The 18,082-nt window shown below is 36.8% G+C and overlaps 1 protein-coding gene across 7 annotated transcripts in view; it reads right to left on the reverse strand.

Annotated features, from left to right (window-relative positions):
- Positions 1-3,516: 3,516 nt before the first annotated feature.
- Positions 3,517-18,082, reverse strand: part of Slc25a21 (solute carrier family 25 member 21) — a 538,394-nt gene continuing 523,828 nt past the window's right edge. For all 7 annotated transcript variants that reach the window (XM_071607840.1, XM_071607837.1, XM_027929668.2 and 4 more), the window contains 3 exons: positions 7,974-8,155; positions 7,071-7,123; positions 3,517-4,151 (listed from right to left, as the gene is read on the reverse strand). In XM_071607840.1, the coding sequence (XP_071463941.1) occupies positions 4,090-4,151; positions 7,071-7,123; positions 7,974-8,155 (297 nt within the window). In that variant the 3' untranslated portion in view covers positions 3,517-4,089. The remainder of the gene's footprint in view (positions 4,152-7,070; positions 7,124-7,973; positions 8,156-18,082) is intronic.

An 18,082-nucleotide genomic window follows, 5' to 3' on the forward strand; every position in this document is an offset into this window, starting at 1 on the left:
CTAGTCTTTGGTAAAACCACACATGTATATTTATTCTAAATCAACCTGAACTTTTGAAATGTGCAATTGTTGAGATTTTGCAAAATCAATAAAGAAAAACACATGTAGAAAAAAAAGTTATGCTACACCCTCTAATCAAATAAGGTGACCAAGTAAGCCTTAATTTACCATTAGGAAACCAATCAATAATTGACTTGTTTGAGTGATCCTTTGTTTATTTTTAAGAGATAACCTATTTTGTTGATAAATATGTAGAACACAAGCAATTTCTGAATTTAGCTCCTGGTGTTTTGTCTTGGTTCCAAATACAGTAATGTTTATATTTTCTATTAGTTTGTAAATATGGACTCTGGGTGGTGCATTTGTGTCTTCATGCCATGGGATATCCCCCTCTCCCCAACCCCACCTCCTCTCTATTTTGTTTTTCTTTCTTTTTTGCAAAGGTGACTTTCTGGCAACATCTCTGTCTTTGTTTGGTGGTGGGCTTCTTGGGCTCCTGGACCTCAACTTGCCCCCAAATTTTGTGTGGGCAGTGAAGGCATCAGCATCATGAAGGACACTTTCTTTCTACAGCAAAGGACTCAAAAAACAGATAAAACAAGCTAGTCTCCCATTTTATATTCTAGTCAAACAACACACATGCCAAGCATATAAAGATAAGGGGGTGGAAAATATCTGAATGAGAAAGGCTCTAAAGGAAGTCACTTAGAAGCAAGTTTAATGTGAAATGTTTTACAAAGACACTTAAAATGAACTTTATGTTAAGAAAACCACTGTGAAACTAAATTGTACTGTTATTGTTGGCTTACCTGTGTGTTCAGCAATCACAGCCCAAAATTATGTTGTAACTTAAAGAAAATGGAAAATTCTGCTCTAATGAATGTAACAATGGCTTGCTGTGAAGTTTACATTGTTGTACAGAACATGTTTCACATGTACGTAAATTGGTGGTGGTATTAGAAATACAAATGCTATTTAATTTTAATGAATTCCCTTTATTCATTTCTGGAATTACAGGATGCAGATTAACTGATAAATCTTACTAGACCAATTTCTTTTTCACTTTAATGTTAATAATAGAGCTGTGGGATATATGTGTGTGTGAGCATGTGATTATGTGTTGTATTTTGAAACAATTGATTTTTCTTTGGTAAAATTCTACAGTTCTTATACCTTCTGTTTAGGAAATTCTTCCTGCTTGGCAATATAGGCTTTAAAATACATTTTTAGAACATTGGTACAATTCATTTATTGGAAAATTAATATATTGTGGGCTTTTTTTGGTATTAATTCTGTGCAATAACTAAAAGGGCACCTCATTGGATATGGAGGTTAAAGATGCATTCATTGAGTGATTTCAACTTCTTCATATCTGTGCTGTGCACAGCGACATGGCAATCCAGTTCTGCCTCATAGGTTTCATGGCTTCCTTTAATACTTAGATGGCTAGATCAGTTAGTTTTTCAAATCACTAGGTTGTAAACACTAAGCAGATTTCTGACATACAAGTAATGTTCTAGGAACTGCTTTTTTGCAAGCAGCAGATAACTTATAGAGAGCTTTGAACTGCATTTATTTCTAAAGCAACTGAAGTCTAGTGCTACAAACAGAGGATTACAACTTCTGAGAAGAATAAGCAGAAAGAGCAGATGAACTCTCAGGGCCATAGTCTTCCTTTGATCTTGTAAAACTCCAATTGACATCTGGAGTTCCTAGTCTGGTGAGAAAATAGACTATAAACCAAATGGAACAATGATCCTATCCAATATTTTGGTGGAGACTTTAAAACCAGACCATACAAGGACTCACCTGATGTCCAGAAAAACTGTCAAAAAAAGTACAGAATTATTTTCTATCAAATGTTTTTAGGTGGCTACTAAGCATCTTTAAAAAAAATATCAAATGTTGTATGGAAACAAAACTAAATGTTATTTTCTTTATCTAAATTAATCTCTTGTTATTGTTATTTATGGTTTTCTGGATCCTTTATTTTTAAAAATCTAATATTAGTGATATCATTTCTCTTCCTTCATCTTTTTGTTTTTGTTTTTAGCAACCATAAATTCCAGTGGAATAATTTAAAAAAGACAACAGAAAGTCCAAATACAATTTGCTATTCAAAGTAAATTATTATTTGAAGCCACTTTAAAAACTCTTGAGAAGGAAAATGGAATGGGATATGGGATTAGGACTATTTAATTTTTAAACACTATTCTTATTATTTAATGTTAACATTTCCTCTGTTTCTTAGAGGGTGAAGGGTTGATATTAAATTGGCAAATGCACTCTTTGGAAATCCTTTTCCATTTTGTCCACATGGCAGGGTTAAACATTTAATTTCATGGCCTCTGTGCATATAGTTCTCTCTCACAGTATGCAAGAGTATTACCTGCAAGGATAGAATGCAGTTGTGCAACATAGACACATTCTTGTTTCTCTTGGTTTTCTGTTTTTAATGATCCACTTATTGAATATTGGGCTGAAATATAAATTTAAAAAATCACCTTGGAAAGGATGTACAACAGAAGGCTGTGTGTGTATATACAGTATGTTAAAAAGCCTTTTATTTTTATACTTCAAATGCTCTAAATTAATAAAAACTAATAATTACTATGCTATCTTTACTTTTTATTTTCAGAACGCTTTGGTAGAAGAGTGACTTAGTAGAAATATCCCATAGTAGTAGTTCATAATGGGTTTCATCTAGAACATGCAGATATTTTTGTTGACTCATTACTGAAGTAGCATCATTTCAGGATGAAGATATAAAATCAACTTTGGTTATATCAAGACCAAAGAGCTATTTTTTAGAGTGCATGTTAGTACAAGAATGCTTGGAAATGCTAAGAATGTACTTCTATTTTGAAATATTTTTTCTTTCATACATATTTTAGTATTATAGACAATAAACTTTACACCTGAAGCTGTCACTTAAAACTACCTACCTAGAAATGTAGTTTTACTCTACACTTTTTTTTTTTCCTGTGCTAGGGATAGAACCCAGGATCTGGTACATGGGTGCATGCTAGGCAAGTGCTTTATCACTGAGCCACACACTCGACCTCTACATTCTTTTTTCCCCTCCACCCAGTACTTCAGATTGAAGCCAGGGTTGCTCTACCACTGAGCTACATCCCCAGTTCTTTTTGCTTTTTATCTTGAGACAAGGTTGTTGAGGCAGGCCTCAAAGTTGGGATCCTCCTGCTCAACTTCCCAAGTCACTGGGATTACAGGTGTATGCCCCTACATCCTGCTTTACATTGTTCTTAAGAATGACATAGGTAGGAGTTCTGTACGAGGATATTTGGATGCAGTTACAGAGAGCACAAATTGGCCCAAGGAGTGCTTCCAATTTGTGACTAACATTAATATTTCAGCGACAAAACTTGTCTTCAAAGTAGTTTAATTTCATGTATTCCATTAGTAGTAAAATACATCAGATAGCATGACTTAAAATATATCTACTTAATCAATCATGTAAAATATAAAGTAGATTTAGGAAACTAGAACTAGAGAACAGATTTACATTTTAATAACATTCATGAAATTAAACATTCTTAAAAAGCCATTTTAATGCACTTTGAAAATATTCTCCTTCTGTTCTTTAAATATTACTAGTGGAAAAAGTTAACTTCTTATAAAAACTTTAACTATTTTTTTTCACCCAGTTTTTCTCAAAATAGCCACAGAAGAATTTACTTTCAAGAACTTAAGCATTTCTAGGCCTCTTAGGAAAAAACAATTATCATTATAATGAATTTTCATTATGAAGTAGTATAAGAGGAACATAAGTGATGAAACTCATTTTGCTTTTATAAAACATAACTGATTCCTATGCAATTTTAATAGTCAACTTATATATCTCATTGTTTCATACTATTTTTTTCACAGCTTTATGTATATGACCCAAACTATCATTTCAAGTTGCCTAAAGATAATTTCTAACGTCTCAAAATAGGCTTTGTTCTTGAACAAGCTGTTTTCCCCTTCATAATCGTATGCCTAGTTTAGCTGATCCGTAGTCTTTCCTCTTCATGGGGTTGCAGAGCAAATACCCATTATCTCAAGGGGAAAATGCTTGGGAGGCAGTCACCAGTTCTCTTGCAGCCATGAATAGGTGTATTCATAAACCAGCAGCATCACTGCACCACCTAGAAAAAAAAGAACTGTGTTTGTTTGTCACAAATTCTGTGAAACAGCACTGTTCCCCTGGGGTTTCGGAATCCATGAAGTCCCAGGCAGCCCATCAGGCAGGGGCTGTTTGGAACTACCAGTTCTGGAGCTCCAATACATAGATACAAAACTATTGTGGAAAATTCTCAGGGTAAAATCAAGACCATCTTGAGTATCCAAATACATTTTTTCCTCATGAGTTTCTGCAACTTTCATCATTTCTCATCAGATTCTTTTTTCAGGCACTTTTAATTTTTAAAAGTAAATAAATATAGACATATTTAGTCATGTAAGGGCATGTGGCTTTCCTGTGAACAGAAACCTTTAGCTTCTTCATACGTAGGCACAGGAATTTATCTTTTTCAGTCCATAATCGGCATTGTCTTAGGAAATCTCTAAGACGGTGTTTGACAGATGAGTCTATTTATTTCGGATGGCTTTCAAAGTGGATTGTAATGTGAAAAAATATCTTCTGAATGCTTTTTAAAATCTGTACTTGTAAAAGTTGTGAAAAAAAAGGAGTTTGGAAGCTAACCATCATTTCATTTATCTACCTAAGATGTATATAGATTTGAACTTGAAAATTTGGTAGGTGAGTTGAGTGGCATGAGACCACGATTTGTCTTGGGAGAAAAGAGTTGTATGAAAAGAGGAGAGGTTTTCTGTGTAACAAAGCAACAGGAATATGATTCAGGAAAGCAAGTTCAATACTGGGAGAAGCAATTGCATGTGAATCATTTTGTGTTCTATCTGATGCAGAAATAGTATGTATCCTCTACTTTAGGACAATACTTTCGTGTCTAATGGTAGGAAAAATATTACAAGATCAAAATATGGACAAGTATACTGAGCACAACTTTGAGAAGACTCAGCTATCTCAAGAGAAGATTGACTCCTGACAGAAAGAAATGAAACTCGATTTTGATCTTATTTGTGTACACTTCCATATGCTTCTTTTTTTATCTACATGCTGCACATGTTTGTGAAACCATATACCAAAGATGATTATCTGTCTGTAATTTTCATTTTTAACCCATGAAGATACTCTATTAGGCCCCTTACAGCTGCTGTCACCCTCTGGGAACTCAGCAAACAAAAGAAAATGAACCACAAATGCATATGTGATTACTGTGTTTACTCTTATCAACTGTTCACAATGTAAGGTAAGAACATACAGAATTGGGTTAGTTTTCAGCTTCATGAGAAGATTTGGAATTTAAACCACAAACTTCAAGATTCTTTTTTGGGAAATACCTGATTATTAGGCACATAGAGCTGTTAAGGCTATTGGAAACAAGATGCGATGCTTCTGCTGACTGAAGGCTGAAAATTTCAGGTTCATCATTCTTTTCTGCTGTCTCCTTTTTTTTTTTTTTTAAATCTTGGTTGGTCTTAACTTGAAAGTCTTACCTTACTTCTCTTTGAAGAAGGAATTTGCACGTTTGAAATGAAGTAGAGGCTAGGTCCCTGAAGTTATTTACAATTTTGTTTAAACTGGACAGTAAATTCATGGCAACCCTTTTCATGGGGTTTAACGCCACAGCAACTCAGAACCCCTCATGCAAAGCATTTAAAGCCCAATCAAACATTTGCAAGCCTCTAACAAAACTTGGGGGCAGATTATTTAACAGTTTGGGATTAAGGTTCTAGTCAATTACCATTTTAGCTAAACTCTCCCTGGTTTACCACCCTTTTTAGGTCCATCCTTTTCTGAGACAGCTGATTCAGGGCTGGTCCTGCAATTTTTCTCTAATATTAGATCTACCAGCAGGTTTTTACTGTGTGGTAAAGGAAAAACACTACCTATACTACTTGCAAAAATTCACAAAATTCCCAACATTTTTCATTAGTGAGTTTCTTTTAACACATGATTAACAGAAGGCAGGTCCCAATCTCAAATGCAAAACAGAATCGGTTCTTAATATCTACAAAAGTTGGGATAAATAGAATACATGAAAGTTATGTACTGCTTTCTTAACTTCAATTTACAGATGGATGTTCTTTATCTTAGGATGGAAGAATTGCTAGTTTATTGGGTTAAGATCAAAAGGTAAATGTGCTTGTGTTTGAGTGCAGGATGGGAGGAGGATGGTAGTATTAAAATGAGGAATGGCAAAAAGAGAGAGGAGAGATTACCAGGAAGTCTAAGTAGGGGCACATGCCTGGTTAGAATTAAAAAAAAAAAAGAACATACTTTTGGTCTAGAGCATACTTCTGTACTTATTCACAAGATTGCTTATAATCCAAGACCATTTGTTCAGGCGGTTGAGTCTGCCACAGTGATTTTCTTATCTATTTACATAGAGACAGCTGACTTTCCCTGTGGGGATGGCAGTCAGCTTTTTGTGGGCTGGCATACTCAGGTAAGGCTTGAGCCAGCAGTTGTCACTGTCAAGCTGACAGAGGCCAGCAGCAGTGTCACCACTCCCCAGAGGTGACCCTGAATATAAGTGACTTTTGCTGTTCATGGAGGTGATTCCTCATCCTTTTCTCCTTTTGAAATCAAGTTGAGGCAGGAGCAAGACTGAGCTGGGAGCACAGGAAGAGTTTTATCTGACTGGTCACTCACCCAGTGACCACTTTAACCAGAAGCCAAGGTGCATGTTAGCACTCACTTGAACTCAACAGACTGTGGATCCTTTCCCATTGACTTAAGTTGGGCTTTGTTTCCCATCAGCTTCCAATAGGCCCATAAATAGTACTTTCTAAACAAAGGTAGAACATTTCTGATAGATGCCTTTAGTCTCCTGACTACTCATAGACAACTTTATATCCTCACAGTTTCCCCTCTCACAGTGTGGTAAATTTTTACTATGTTGCTGATAGACACAAATAACAAGAGAAGAAACACTAGAACAATAAGGAAGGGAGAATATAAATAATAAAAGCATCATTACCTGGTCCAAGTCTCATAATTTTGGGAAGCAGTCCTTTGTACAAGGCTAAAATCCTAGAACCAGAGAGGAAAAAGCAAAATTCTCATTCCAAAAATAAATGGAGTTAGACGTCAGCTTTATTGAGATGCTGGCCCAGCATTTAAAAAGAAACTATTTGAAATTGAACCACCCCAAACCTGACAGTATCTGGCTTAGCATTCCTTACTGCAATTTGGATGAGGGGAAAGAGTTAATCAATTCTTTATTACCCAGGCTATGCTGGTCTTGTCCAATCAGAAACATGACTTTCATCAGCAAAATGGTTTTTGCTTTCAAGACAGGTCTTGCTTTCAAGGCAGCTGTGTATATGGCCAAGATGACTTTTGTAATCGAATTTAAAAGACCACAAACTCAGTCTTCACATTAGGAAATATGATGCAGTTTAGAACAAAATAATAAAGTATCACTTGTTTACTTGAGAATCAGTAATTGGTGAGGAAGGGTGAAGAGATAGTAAAATTTTTAAAAAATCAGAAAAGGCACATTTAAAATACAAAAAAATCTAATTTTACAGAATTCTCATATTTACTTCTCCCAGGAGAATATAATTAGGTGACATTTTTATTAGATTTAGTCAGAAGACAATAATTCTTCTACCCATATACTAATAAGACATGTAACACACAATAGCATATTATGCTAACTGACAAGAAGTTTATTTCATGGCACAAACTGGATGGTATAAGAACATTTTTGCCAGCATCTTGTTATTGTGTGGATTTGCAAAGTTTGTCATATAGTCCACAGAACTCCTTCAACACACACCCAATCTAGGAGTCTAACTGACTCCCACCAAAATAGAAGTACAATATGGTTTTAACAATACTTGGACCTTGCACACTTATTAAAGTAAGAATGTGTTACCCTTCTTCCTGATAGACTGTTGCCATTGTTTTAAAACAGGTTCTGTACTTGATCTCTCCAGGAACTGGCTGAGGTCCTTGAATCCTACTTTTGGCAACATCAAAAGGGATGTTAATGACTGAGGCTATTGTCCCAGAAAGAAGACCAATCCCAAATTTTCTCAAAAATTCCAAGGTTGGATCCTGAAAGAAAAAAAGAAAAAAAAATAACAGAAAGGGAAGTGGAAGCCCCTACATTGGTTAAACACTATAATGCAATATGTATTTAAGCAGAGCACTGCACTCCCTGGCACCCTCCTGTTACTCCAGCGGAACGCATTAGGATTTCCTAGGCTGGAACTTGTTTTCTTGACAATCCCATTGGCTATGTTTTTACACATGGTCTAAATTGCTGAAGTACACATTTCCTCACACAGGATTTATAAACACAGTTCATAAAGAAAGACTGGTATGGCATATGGGGATGATTTGTATAATTGGGCTTCACAATGTACTTAGTATTACTGTATCAAAACAGGAGAAATCCAAGCACACTATTAGCTAATTGGCCAGAATATTTTACAAATGACAGCAACTTCCACCATGAAGCCTACTAAAATGCTCATTTGTGTGTGGACCCCCAAATGTTAAATTAAATCAAGGCTACTCTCAGTCTGCTGCTATTCCCCTCCAGGTTTTTTGCATTTATTTTCAAGTGTAGCTGATCCACTGTACTGAGAAGTGCTAGCTTCCTGTTATTAACAAACCAACTTGGGGCGGCTGCAAAACAGCCTGTGACATTCTGTGCATTATAAACAGTAGTAAGGCACTGGACTAATTGGCTGAAGAATTTATAACCCATTGTTCCTGAATCTTATTCTTCTTCATGGCAAAAGAAGAAAAGGAGAGCTGTGGGGAGGGGGTGCAGGGAGGGAGAGAGAGAAATATTTCCTTTTTCCATTTGAATTTAGGCTCTTCAAGTTGGTCTGATTTGATTTTCCACCCCTCCCTGCTCTGCTCTCTGACATCAAAGTATTTAATTAGGTCTTATGTGGGAGTCACTTTCCTTCAGCCTATTTTTGTGCCCAGTGAGCTCACATTGTGCTTTGTTATAATGAATTTGTTGGGAAGTTCTCATTATGTTTGCAGCCTCAGTTCTTGCCATGAAGAGAAGTCATGGCACATATCATCAGCTGCTGACTCTGACTCCCATCTTATCCTTCTCCCCCCCCCCTCTTTTGGTGAATATTTCAGAAGCATCATCACAGAGAACAATACAGGTTGTGCCATGACATTATTTTATATGGCAAAACTAAGCGAGAGAAGCATACCCTGTGAAAGAAAGAAAGAAACAGAAAGAGAGGGAGGAAGGAAATAAATTCAGGTCTGAGCACTGCAGGTTTCTAGCTTCTATGGAAGAAGAAAACTCCTGGAGGCTCTGAAATTCTCAACTGAACCAGGAGCTAGTTACCATCACAAAAACTCCTATGAGGCTGAATATAAAAAGCAAGGGATTCAGTAATAATTCTTGGATCTAGGCCATACAGGTGCCGGGAGGTTTAAAGGGATTTAAAAACCAACAGGGTGTTTCTACAGGAAAAACAATGCAGTGATTGCAGTAAGAGTGAGGTGTGTTTAAATAATTCCCCCTCCCCCATTTTTTCTCTTTTACAAGGAGAGAAAAATGCCTTTATGTTGCCCTTCTCTATTATGGCATAGAAGCAGAACCGGAGCTCTGGAGGACGGCAAATTCAGCACCAGCTCAAGTTGTCTCAATTTGGATGAGTCACTGAATCCCGCAGAGCCTATGTATAGAGGGAAGTTTTTAACACCTACCTCACCTGGGTAGTGTCATTTTCTGAGAAATAAGAGTGATAAGAGGGGAAATATGCTATGAATGTTGTACAAGCCTAGCAGAAAATAGATAGTATTATGACATAGCTTGTTTTCTAGTTGCAAAGCATCCTGTAAAAATATGCCCTCATGGTGTCCCTGTGACACAACCAAGTTCTCTTTCTTTTTCTACTGAGCAAAAGATTGAAAATGATGACCATATGCACGTTATTCTTCTGAGAAGTTTAGCTGACATCATCAAGCATTCAACCTCTCCCATCTCCTGATGTATTTGCTGAGGACCAGGGATAGGAATGGAGTATAAGCTAAGACATTGCAAGATCACTGCTTGAGGCACTATTAGAGACCAAAACCTAAGGTTTCCAAGCCAGCAGTGTTCACTGGCCAAAGTGAGTGTCAACCCTACATTTTCTGTACATTCCTTACCATAATGGTAATGTCCCACAGTAGATTCCAAATCCAGCTATGCATCAGAATCACCTGGCAGCTTTACAAATACAGATGCCGGGCCCCTATCTTGACCCAGCGTAGCTTCTCAGATCAGAATCTCTTGGAAAAGCACCTGAAAGTGGTTTTAAAAGCTGTCAGACTCCAGTTCTGGGAGCCAGTGATTTTGGTGTTCTATGCAAAGTAGATGGCTGCTTGCTGCCTTGTGAGCTTTCCAGGGTGAAAAAGTTCTTTTGGAATGTCTGAGAGTATTCCTCACCACCTGGCTTCTGAACTCTGATCAATTTCTTCCCCTGACCCCACAGTTTGCTTTATGACGTAATCCCAGCTGGGACTGGGTGAGCCAAAGAGGGCCCCCTCCACTCCCCTCTTCTATCTTCACTACATGGGGTCATGAACCATGTAGTGAAATTTAGTCTCTCAAATGCCTCCTTCTCTGTTCTCTCCCAGCCACTTCACCTCTCTGGCTTCACCAGGTCTTGCTTCCTTCCTGACCTATGGTCTAGTTTTCACAAAGACACTGGGGCTTTTTTTTTTGTTAAGAGATTTGCTTTTGTTATCTTCCTACTCAAAGATCTTCATTACTTCCCTGATGCATCGAAACTAATGACAAAGCACTCTTTCAGTTTCCTTCACACGATACTCTTTCAACTTGTCTTACTAGCCTCAAGTGCTACATTCCTACACCCAGTCCATATTATAGTCACACTGGTTAATTCATACTGACCCAAATATACCAAGCACATTCCCACATTCCCAATTTTTGGCCTTTCTTCAAATTACTCCACAGCTGAGAATGTCCTTCTTTATCGTATTCAGTAAGGGCAATCTCATTTCTCCTTTAAGATCAAGCTTAAATCTCCCTTGCCCAAGAAACTTATGGATACCTATATCAGAGTTAATTTTTTCCTTTCCTCTGGCCTGAGACACTGTCTTAACTCCATAACCCTTGGTATGGTTCATTTTGTGTTTTGTTTATTTTGCATGTATCTATCTCTCTTGCTGGATTATGAGCCCATACAAAACAAGAGCTCGTGTTACATTTCTTTGCATTTTCTATTTTGTGGCGTACATAGTAGGTGCTAAATAAATAACTGCCAAATGACTATCAATGCACCTACTTATTTTACTGTTATACAAACATTAATCATTGATGATTCTTTCTCAAGATTCTTCATCTTCTTGCCAGGAAATGTACCTATTAGCACTCTTCATTTCCATCTTTCCATCAGGAAGCATCAATATGAGAGCAGGACAAGGCATTGGCATTTGGAAAGTATAATAGTTCAGAGTGGATAAATTGTGACTCTCAGGCCACAGAGCCACGCTCCATTGCCCACTGACTCTCAGCTAACAGCATGGCATGTCAGGCTCAGACCAGATTTTAGCAAAAATATACAACTGGAAATAGAGTGAGACTCAGGAATATTACTCTTTGCTTAGTAGGCAGAGGAATCCACTTCTGAAAGAATGAGCACTGTCGTAGCTGGATTACAGAGAGAAAAGGGTAGTATTTAGTATTTTGGTTTCAAATTAAGATCTTGATTATGAAGAGGGAAGTCTTGGAGGAGAAGCATCATCTTGGAGAAGATTGGTGGCAGGGAACAAAATTTGAGGAGTCCACATGGAAAGAAAGAGGCTCCACTAGTGGCTGTGGCCAGAAAGTCACCACAGGGAGGACCTCCTGCATACTGTACCATTCTTTACCATCCCAGGAAGGACCCTGTGGCTAGGGAGGAGCGCCTCCTTTGGCAGCTGCTATCCTGGCTGTCCTTGATAACTGCTGCCTAATCAGGCAGACATTGAGATCTGCATCATTCACAGGCCTGTGACAGACCTTCTAGTGATGACACTGCTGAACCTAGGACACTATGTTCCCAGCCTTCCTACTTGACCTTTTCCTTCCTACCATCCTCTCACTTCAGGTTAGCTACATCCTTTATTCTGCCATAGAAAAGGTAAAAATTTTAATAACATTAAATGTTTAAGTATGTTTTCTGTGCCAGACCTGCTAAGGACAATTATGTATGCCTTAGGCCAGTAAATCTTTACAACCTTTGAGCTAATAACTATTATTATTATTCTTATTTTACAAACAAATTTGTAAAAGTTAAATATAGGAAGAGAATGTTCGTCACATTCAAGGGAACCCAAGACTTTGCCTCAAGGCATTTTGTTGCCTGGTATGAGTCCATGGGTGGGCTGGTGGGGAGATGTCCAAGAACTTCTCAAAATTATAAGCAGTGCTTCTGTGTATGTGTATATGCTTTTCTGGGAATAGTGTCTATAGATTTTATCAGGCTTGTAAAAGCTTAAAAAAAAAAAACTTCACGAGAGCATTTTCTCTACCAATAAAATAAGAAAAATTTATAAAGTAAGAAAAGTCCAGTGCAGGGTTAAAACAGTCTGATAATAAGAAGCCCAATTTTCACATACAGTTATCAAGCAATTCACCTTAGTGAACAGATTTCCGCTCACGTTCCTGCTATGGAGTCCCATTACACATTACCTCAACCACATCCATCCACTCAGTGGCTCTCAATCCTGGGCCCAGGCCACCATCATTACCACCATGTGGGTCCTTATTAGAAATAAAAAGTGGTGTTTCACCCCAAACCTACTGAATCTGGAGATGGAGACCAAGAATCTGTTTAAACAAATTCTTCAAGTTATTCGGATAGTTGCCAAAGTATGAGAACCACTGTTTAACTGAAGTTTAAAATTCATCCTCTTTGGATTCTTGTGATGATAATCTATGCTCTAAGATTCATCTTAATCATTGGCTCTAAGAGGCTGTGCATATGCTGGGAAACATCTTAAAACTTTCATTAGTGGAGGCAGGGCTTTTAGGAAAGAGAACTGAAAGTCTCTCCTATTTCCAGGTCAGTCCAAATAAAAATGCATTCATATGGGGTTGTCTGGTCTGGGCAGTATCTATCACAGAGTTTTAACTAATCATTATGTAATGCTATCAGCGAGTCATCCCAGCATATCTGCTAATAATGGTAACAATAAATAACAATTAAATTAATAGTAAAATAAACAGCAACAATAAAATAAACATATATGCTAAGATAGTTGTATTACTTTTCAAAAATCATCATGATAAATATGATTATTAACGTTACTTATTACCAAGAAAAATGCTATATGCAAAATGTATACAAAGCAGAGATATTGTATAACAAACTCTAAGAGTTAGGTACTTAAACTATTTTACAAATAAGGACATGCCAGCTGTACAAGATCCCACTGCTGTTAAGAAGTGAAGCCTAGATTTGAGCCCAGGATCTTCTGACTTCCAAGTCTATATGTCATAGTAATTCTTACTCATCATTCATTTGTTGTTTACCCAACCAACAAACTTTTATTGGGACTCTACACCTTATGAAGGGATATGAAGGTAAATGATCCAGAGAAGGGGTTTGGGGCAAGTACATAATCAACCATTTCTCTACAACATGATCAGTACCAAAGTGGGCTTTGAACAAACTGAATGGACAAACACACAGTAGGGAGACGGAAGTTACTTATGGGATCTCACTATCAGAGTCCTGTGAGACAGTGCCTCTCTTATGCCTCTTAAAAGCTTAGTCATTCATTAGTAATTCAGGAAGTGAACAGAGGTCATCATGTTATTTTCAAGTCACCAAGTCATCAAAAGTTGATTCATGAGGCTGAATGGTTAGCTACCTGGCTTGAGAATTTCACAGTCATTTTGCTTTTATCCCTTAGTTTTTTTTTTTTAAACTGCAGTAAGAAGATGATGATAAGATAGGCCCTGAGTTAAGTGTTTTCTACATATTTAAGTTTTATAACATTCCTGAGCAAATGAGGTACTTGAGTCTTATGGAAATTTCCTAATTTACAAAAAGGATATAATTTTAAATGAGTCAAAAGACAACCAAAGATATTGGGGAGGGAGTGGCTATGATCAAAGCATGTTATTTGCATGTGTGAATATACCACAATATATAATTAAAATGCACACAGAGAGATAAGAGACTCAAGTTTCTATTATTTAGAAGTGAAAAATGCCAAGGTATTGAGGTTCCCTGAGGCTGACCCATCAGTGCAATTAGAGACCCATACACTTGCATCTCAGGACTGTATTCTAATTCAACATCCTAGGAGACCCACTACTCAGACCAAAAAAAGACTTAAATGGTAGAAAATAAGATTCTAGTATCAAAAGCCTAGGAATGAACTCAGAATGTCACCTAGTCTAAGCCAAATATTCAGGATATATAACATTTAAATTATATAGTAGGATATTCATGTTGATGAAAAATCTATTGTTATTAAAAATATCCAACTTACTTCCATAATTGTTTCCAACTCTCAACAATCAGGAAAATTTTCCCAACTGACATAAATCATTTTACTCCAATTCTTTGCTTAAATGCCAGGGCAAGCAACCATCACCATTTTCAGTATAATTCATCAGGATTTAAAAACCATTATTGCAATAATCTTTTCCCCATATGTAAAAACATAGTTCCTTTAAAATATTTATTTATAATGAGTATGTATTATTTTTCTTTCTACACATTTTTTCTCTAAATATTTTCAGATTTTTTTCTCATAAAATATTTGTTTTGTAACTAACCTGGAGCTGAGTATACTGAAATATTAATGAATATTACACATATTTACCTTATTCTGTGATACAATATGAAATGCAATATTCATTGGGTACTTTTGGATTAATTCCTTGCAGACCCTTTAAGGCTAAAATTAATATTCTATTTCACAAACAAGAATCTGAGAGAGAGAAGGTATAACTTGTCAAAGCCAAATGACTAAATAGTAAGTATGAGAATTGGGAATTAACACCAAATTCTCTTACTAGAATTCTCTGGCTATTTCTATTATTCTTCTGAAATCTTTGTGAGAGAGCAGAGCTGAAGATATGTTTACTAGCTCCTCTTCAGGGAGATCAATAATCCCAAAAGGGTTTATTTATGAACTCTCTAGTATTTAACAAAAGTGCAAATGAGTGATCCCAAAATATTGGAAGTTGTGACATTCTACAACCTCTAAAATTTCAACAAAAGTCACCCAGTCTCCTTCTCTGTGAAGAAGAAGCTTTATAGTTTGATGTTACCCCATTTATTGATTATTGATTTTACTTCTTGTGCTTTAGGAGTCTTGTTAAGAAAGTCAGTTCCTAAGCCAATATGTTGGAGTGTTTGGCCTATATTTTCTTATAGTAGGTGCAGGGTTTCTGGTCTAGTACCTAGTTCTTAGATCTACTTTGAGTTGAATTTTATGCAGGATGAGAGATAGGGGTTAAATTTCATTCTACTACATATATAAGGATTTCAAGTTTTCCAAAAACACCATTTGTTGAAAAGTCTATCTTTAGAGAATGGGAGAAAGTCTTTGCCACCTGCACTGAGGTGAACTCTCCAGTACTTAACAAAAGTGCTAATGAGTGATCCCAAAACATTGGAGGTTGTAACATTCTACAACCTCTAAAAATTCAACAAAAGTCACCCAGTCTCCTTGGATGTGAAGAAGCTTTTTAGTACTTTTGGAAAACTGATAAAGCATTAATTTTTAGGATATATAAAGAACTCAAAAAACTTAACTCCCAAAACTTAACTCCCAAAACCAAATAGCCCAATCAATACATGGGCAAAAGAACTGAATAGACACTTTACAGAAGAACAAATATAAATGGTCAACAAATATACAAAAAAATGTTCAATGTCTGAAGCAATTAGAGAAATGTAAATTAAAACTACACTGAGGTTCCATCTTACTCCGGTCAGAATGGCAATCATCAAGAAATCAAGTAACAACAAATGTTGGTGAAGATGTGGGGGAAAAGATATACTCATACATTCCTGGTGGGACTGCAAATTGGTGCAACCACACTGAAAAGCAGCATGAAGATTTCTCAAAACACTAGGAATGGAGCCACCATTTGACCCAGTTATCTCACTCCTCAGTATATATCCAAAGGATTTAAAATCAGTATACTATAGTGACACAGCCACATCAATGTTTATAGTAGCACAATTTACAACAGCTAAGCTATGAAACAAACCTAGGTTTCCAGATGAATGGGAAAAGAAAATGTGGTATATGTACACAATAGAATATTACTCAGCCACTAAGAAGAATGACTTTATGACATTTGCCAGTATATGAATGGATCTGGAGACTATCATGATAAGTGAAATAAACCAGTCCCCAAAAAGCCAAAGTTCAAATGTTTTCTCTGATATGTGGAAGTTAGCCCTCAATAAAGGGTAGGGAGGGGAAAAATAGAAGTTCAATAGATTAGACAATAGGGAAAGGAGGAAAGGGAGGGGGAATAGGAAAAGGAAAGTCAGTGGAATGAATCTGACATAATTTTCCTATGCACATATATGAAAACATCACAGTGAATCCCATCATCATGTGTATCCACAAGAATGGGATCCCAACTAGAATAAGATATATTCCATGCTTGTATAATTATATCAAAATGGATTCTACTGTCATGTATAACTAAAAAGAACGATAAAGTTTAAAAAAGGCACCAAGTCATCAGAAGTGTGATGTATGGCTCAAAATGGTTAACAACACATTTCATATTTGTAAATAATTTAACCATTGAATCCAAACTACATAGCCAACAGGTAAAGACAGCATCAGAAACTTAAGGCAATGGCAGCTGAGGAGTTAACATGCATAAGCACAGATTCAAACTATCTTGATCAAAAAAGGCATATGCCTCCCCTTTTACCTTACCTGGCATGTGCTCTGATGCCCTGCTTAGTGACTAGCCAGCTGGCTGCTAGCTTGATAAACAGAGTACAACTGCCCATCTCACAGGCCTTTGTGATTAGGGCCTGGCATCTTTAAGAAGACATTCCACACAGAGACATGCCAGGAGAAGGGGGTCAAAGATGATGGGGGAGCAGGATATGTTAGTTAGTGAGGAATGGGGGTAGTGAAGGAGACTGGGCAGGAGGACTGCTGCTCTGCAGAAGGCAAAGTAGTACAACAATGAGGCCCCTCATTAAAAAAAAAAAAATATATATATATATATAGTGTTTTTGGGGGGTACTGGGGATTGAACCCAGAGGCACTTAACCATGGAGCCACATCCCCAGCCCCACCTTTTTTTTGTATTTAATTAGAGACAGGTTTTCACTGAGGTGCTTAGGGCCTTGATAAGTTCCTGAGGCTGGCTTTGAACTTTCGATCCTCCTGCCTCAGCCTCCTGAGCCGTTGGGATTACAGGCATGTGCCACCATGACCCCCCCTTTTTAATTAATTTATTTTTTAAGAATATTCCCATCTTATGTCAGCCCAAATCACATTTGTGTGTGTGTGTGTGTGCGTGTGTGTGTGTGTGTACTTGGGATTGACTCCAGGGTGTTTTTACCACTAAGCTATATCCTGAACCTTTTTTTTTTATTTTGGGAAAGGGTCATAATCTGAGACAGGGTCTTGCTAAGTTGCTGATGTTGTCCTCGAACTTGCGATTCTCCTGCTTCAGTCTCTGGAGTTGCAGGCATTATAGGCATGCACCACTGCACCTAGTTCCAAATCACATTTTCTTTGTTCTTTGCAATTATCGTCTTTTTTAAATTAGTTCATTTATTTATATATATATTAGGGTTTATTTTGACATAATCATAGAAGCATGGAATATAGTTTGTATAGTACTTTTGAATATAGTACTTTCCTTTCCCCTCCCCTCCTGCTTCCCCTGTTCCCTTTTCTCTACTCTAGTTATACTTTTTAAATTTATATATCTTTTTAAATTAGAGAATTACACATATATATTTTTATATATGAAATTAACTGTGGTGTATTCATATATGTACA

Source organism: Marmota flaviventris, chromosome 2 (genome assembly GCF_047511675.1).
Source record: "Marmota flaviventris isolate mMarFla1 chromosome 2, mMarFla1.hap1, whole genome shotgun sequence".
NCBI lineage: Eukaryota > Metazoa > Chordata > Mammalia > Rodentia > Sciuridae > Marmota > Marmota flaviventris.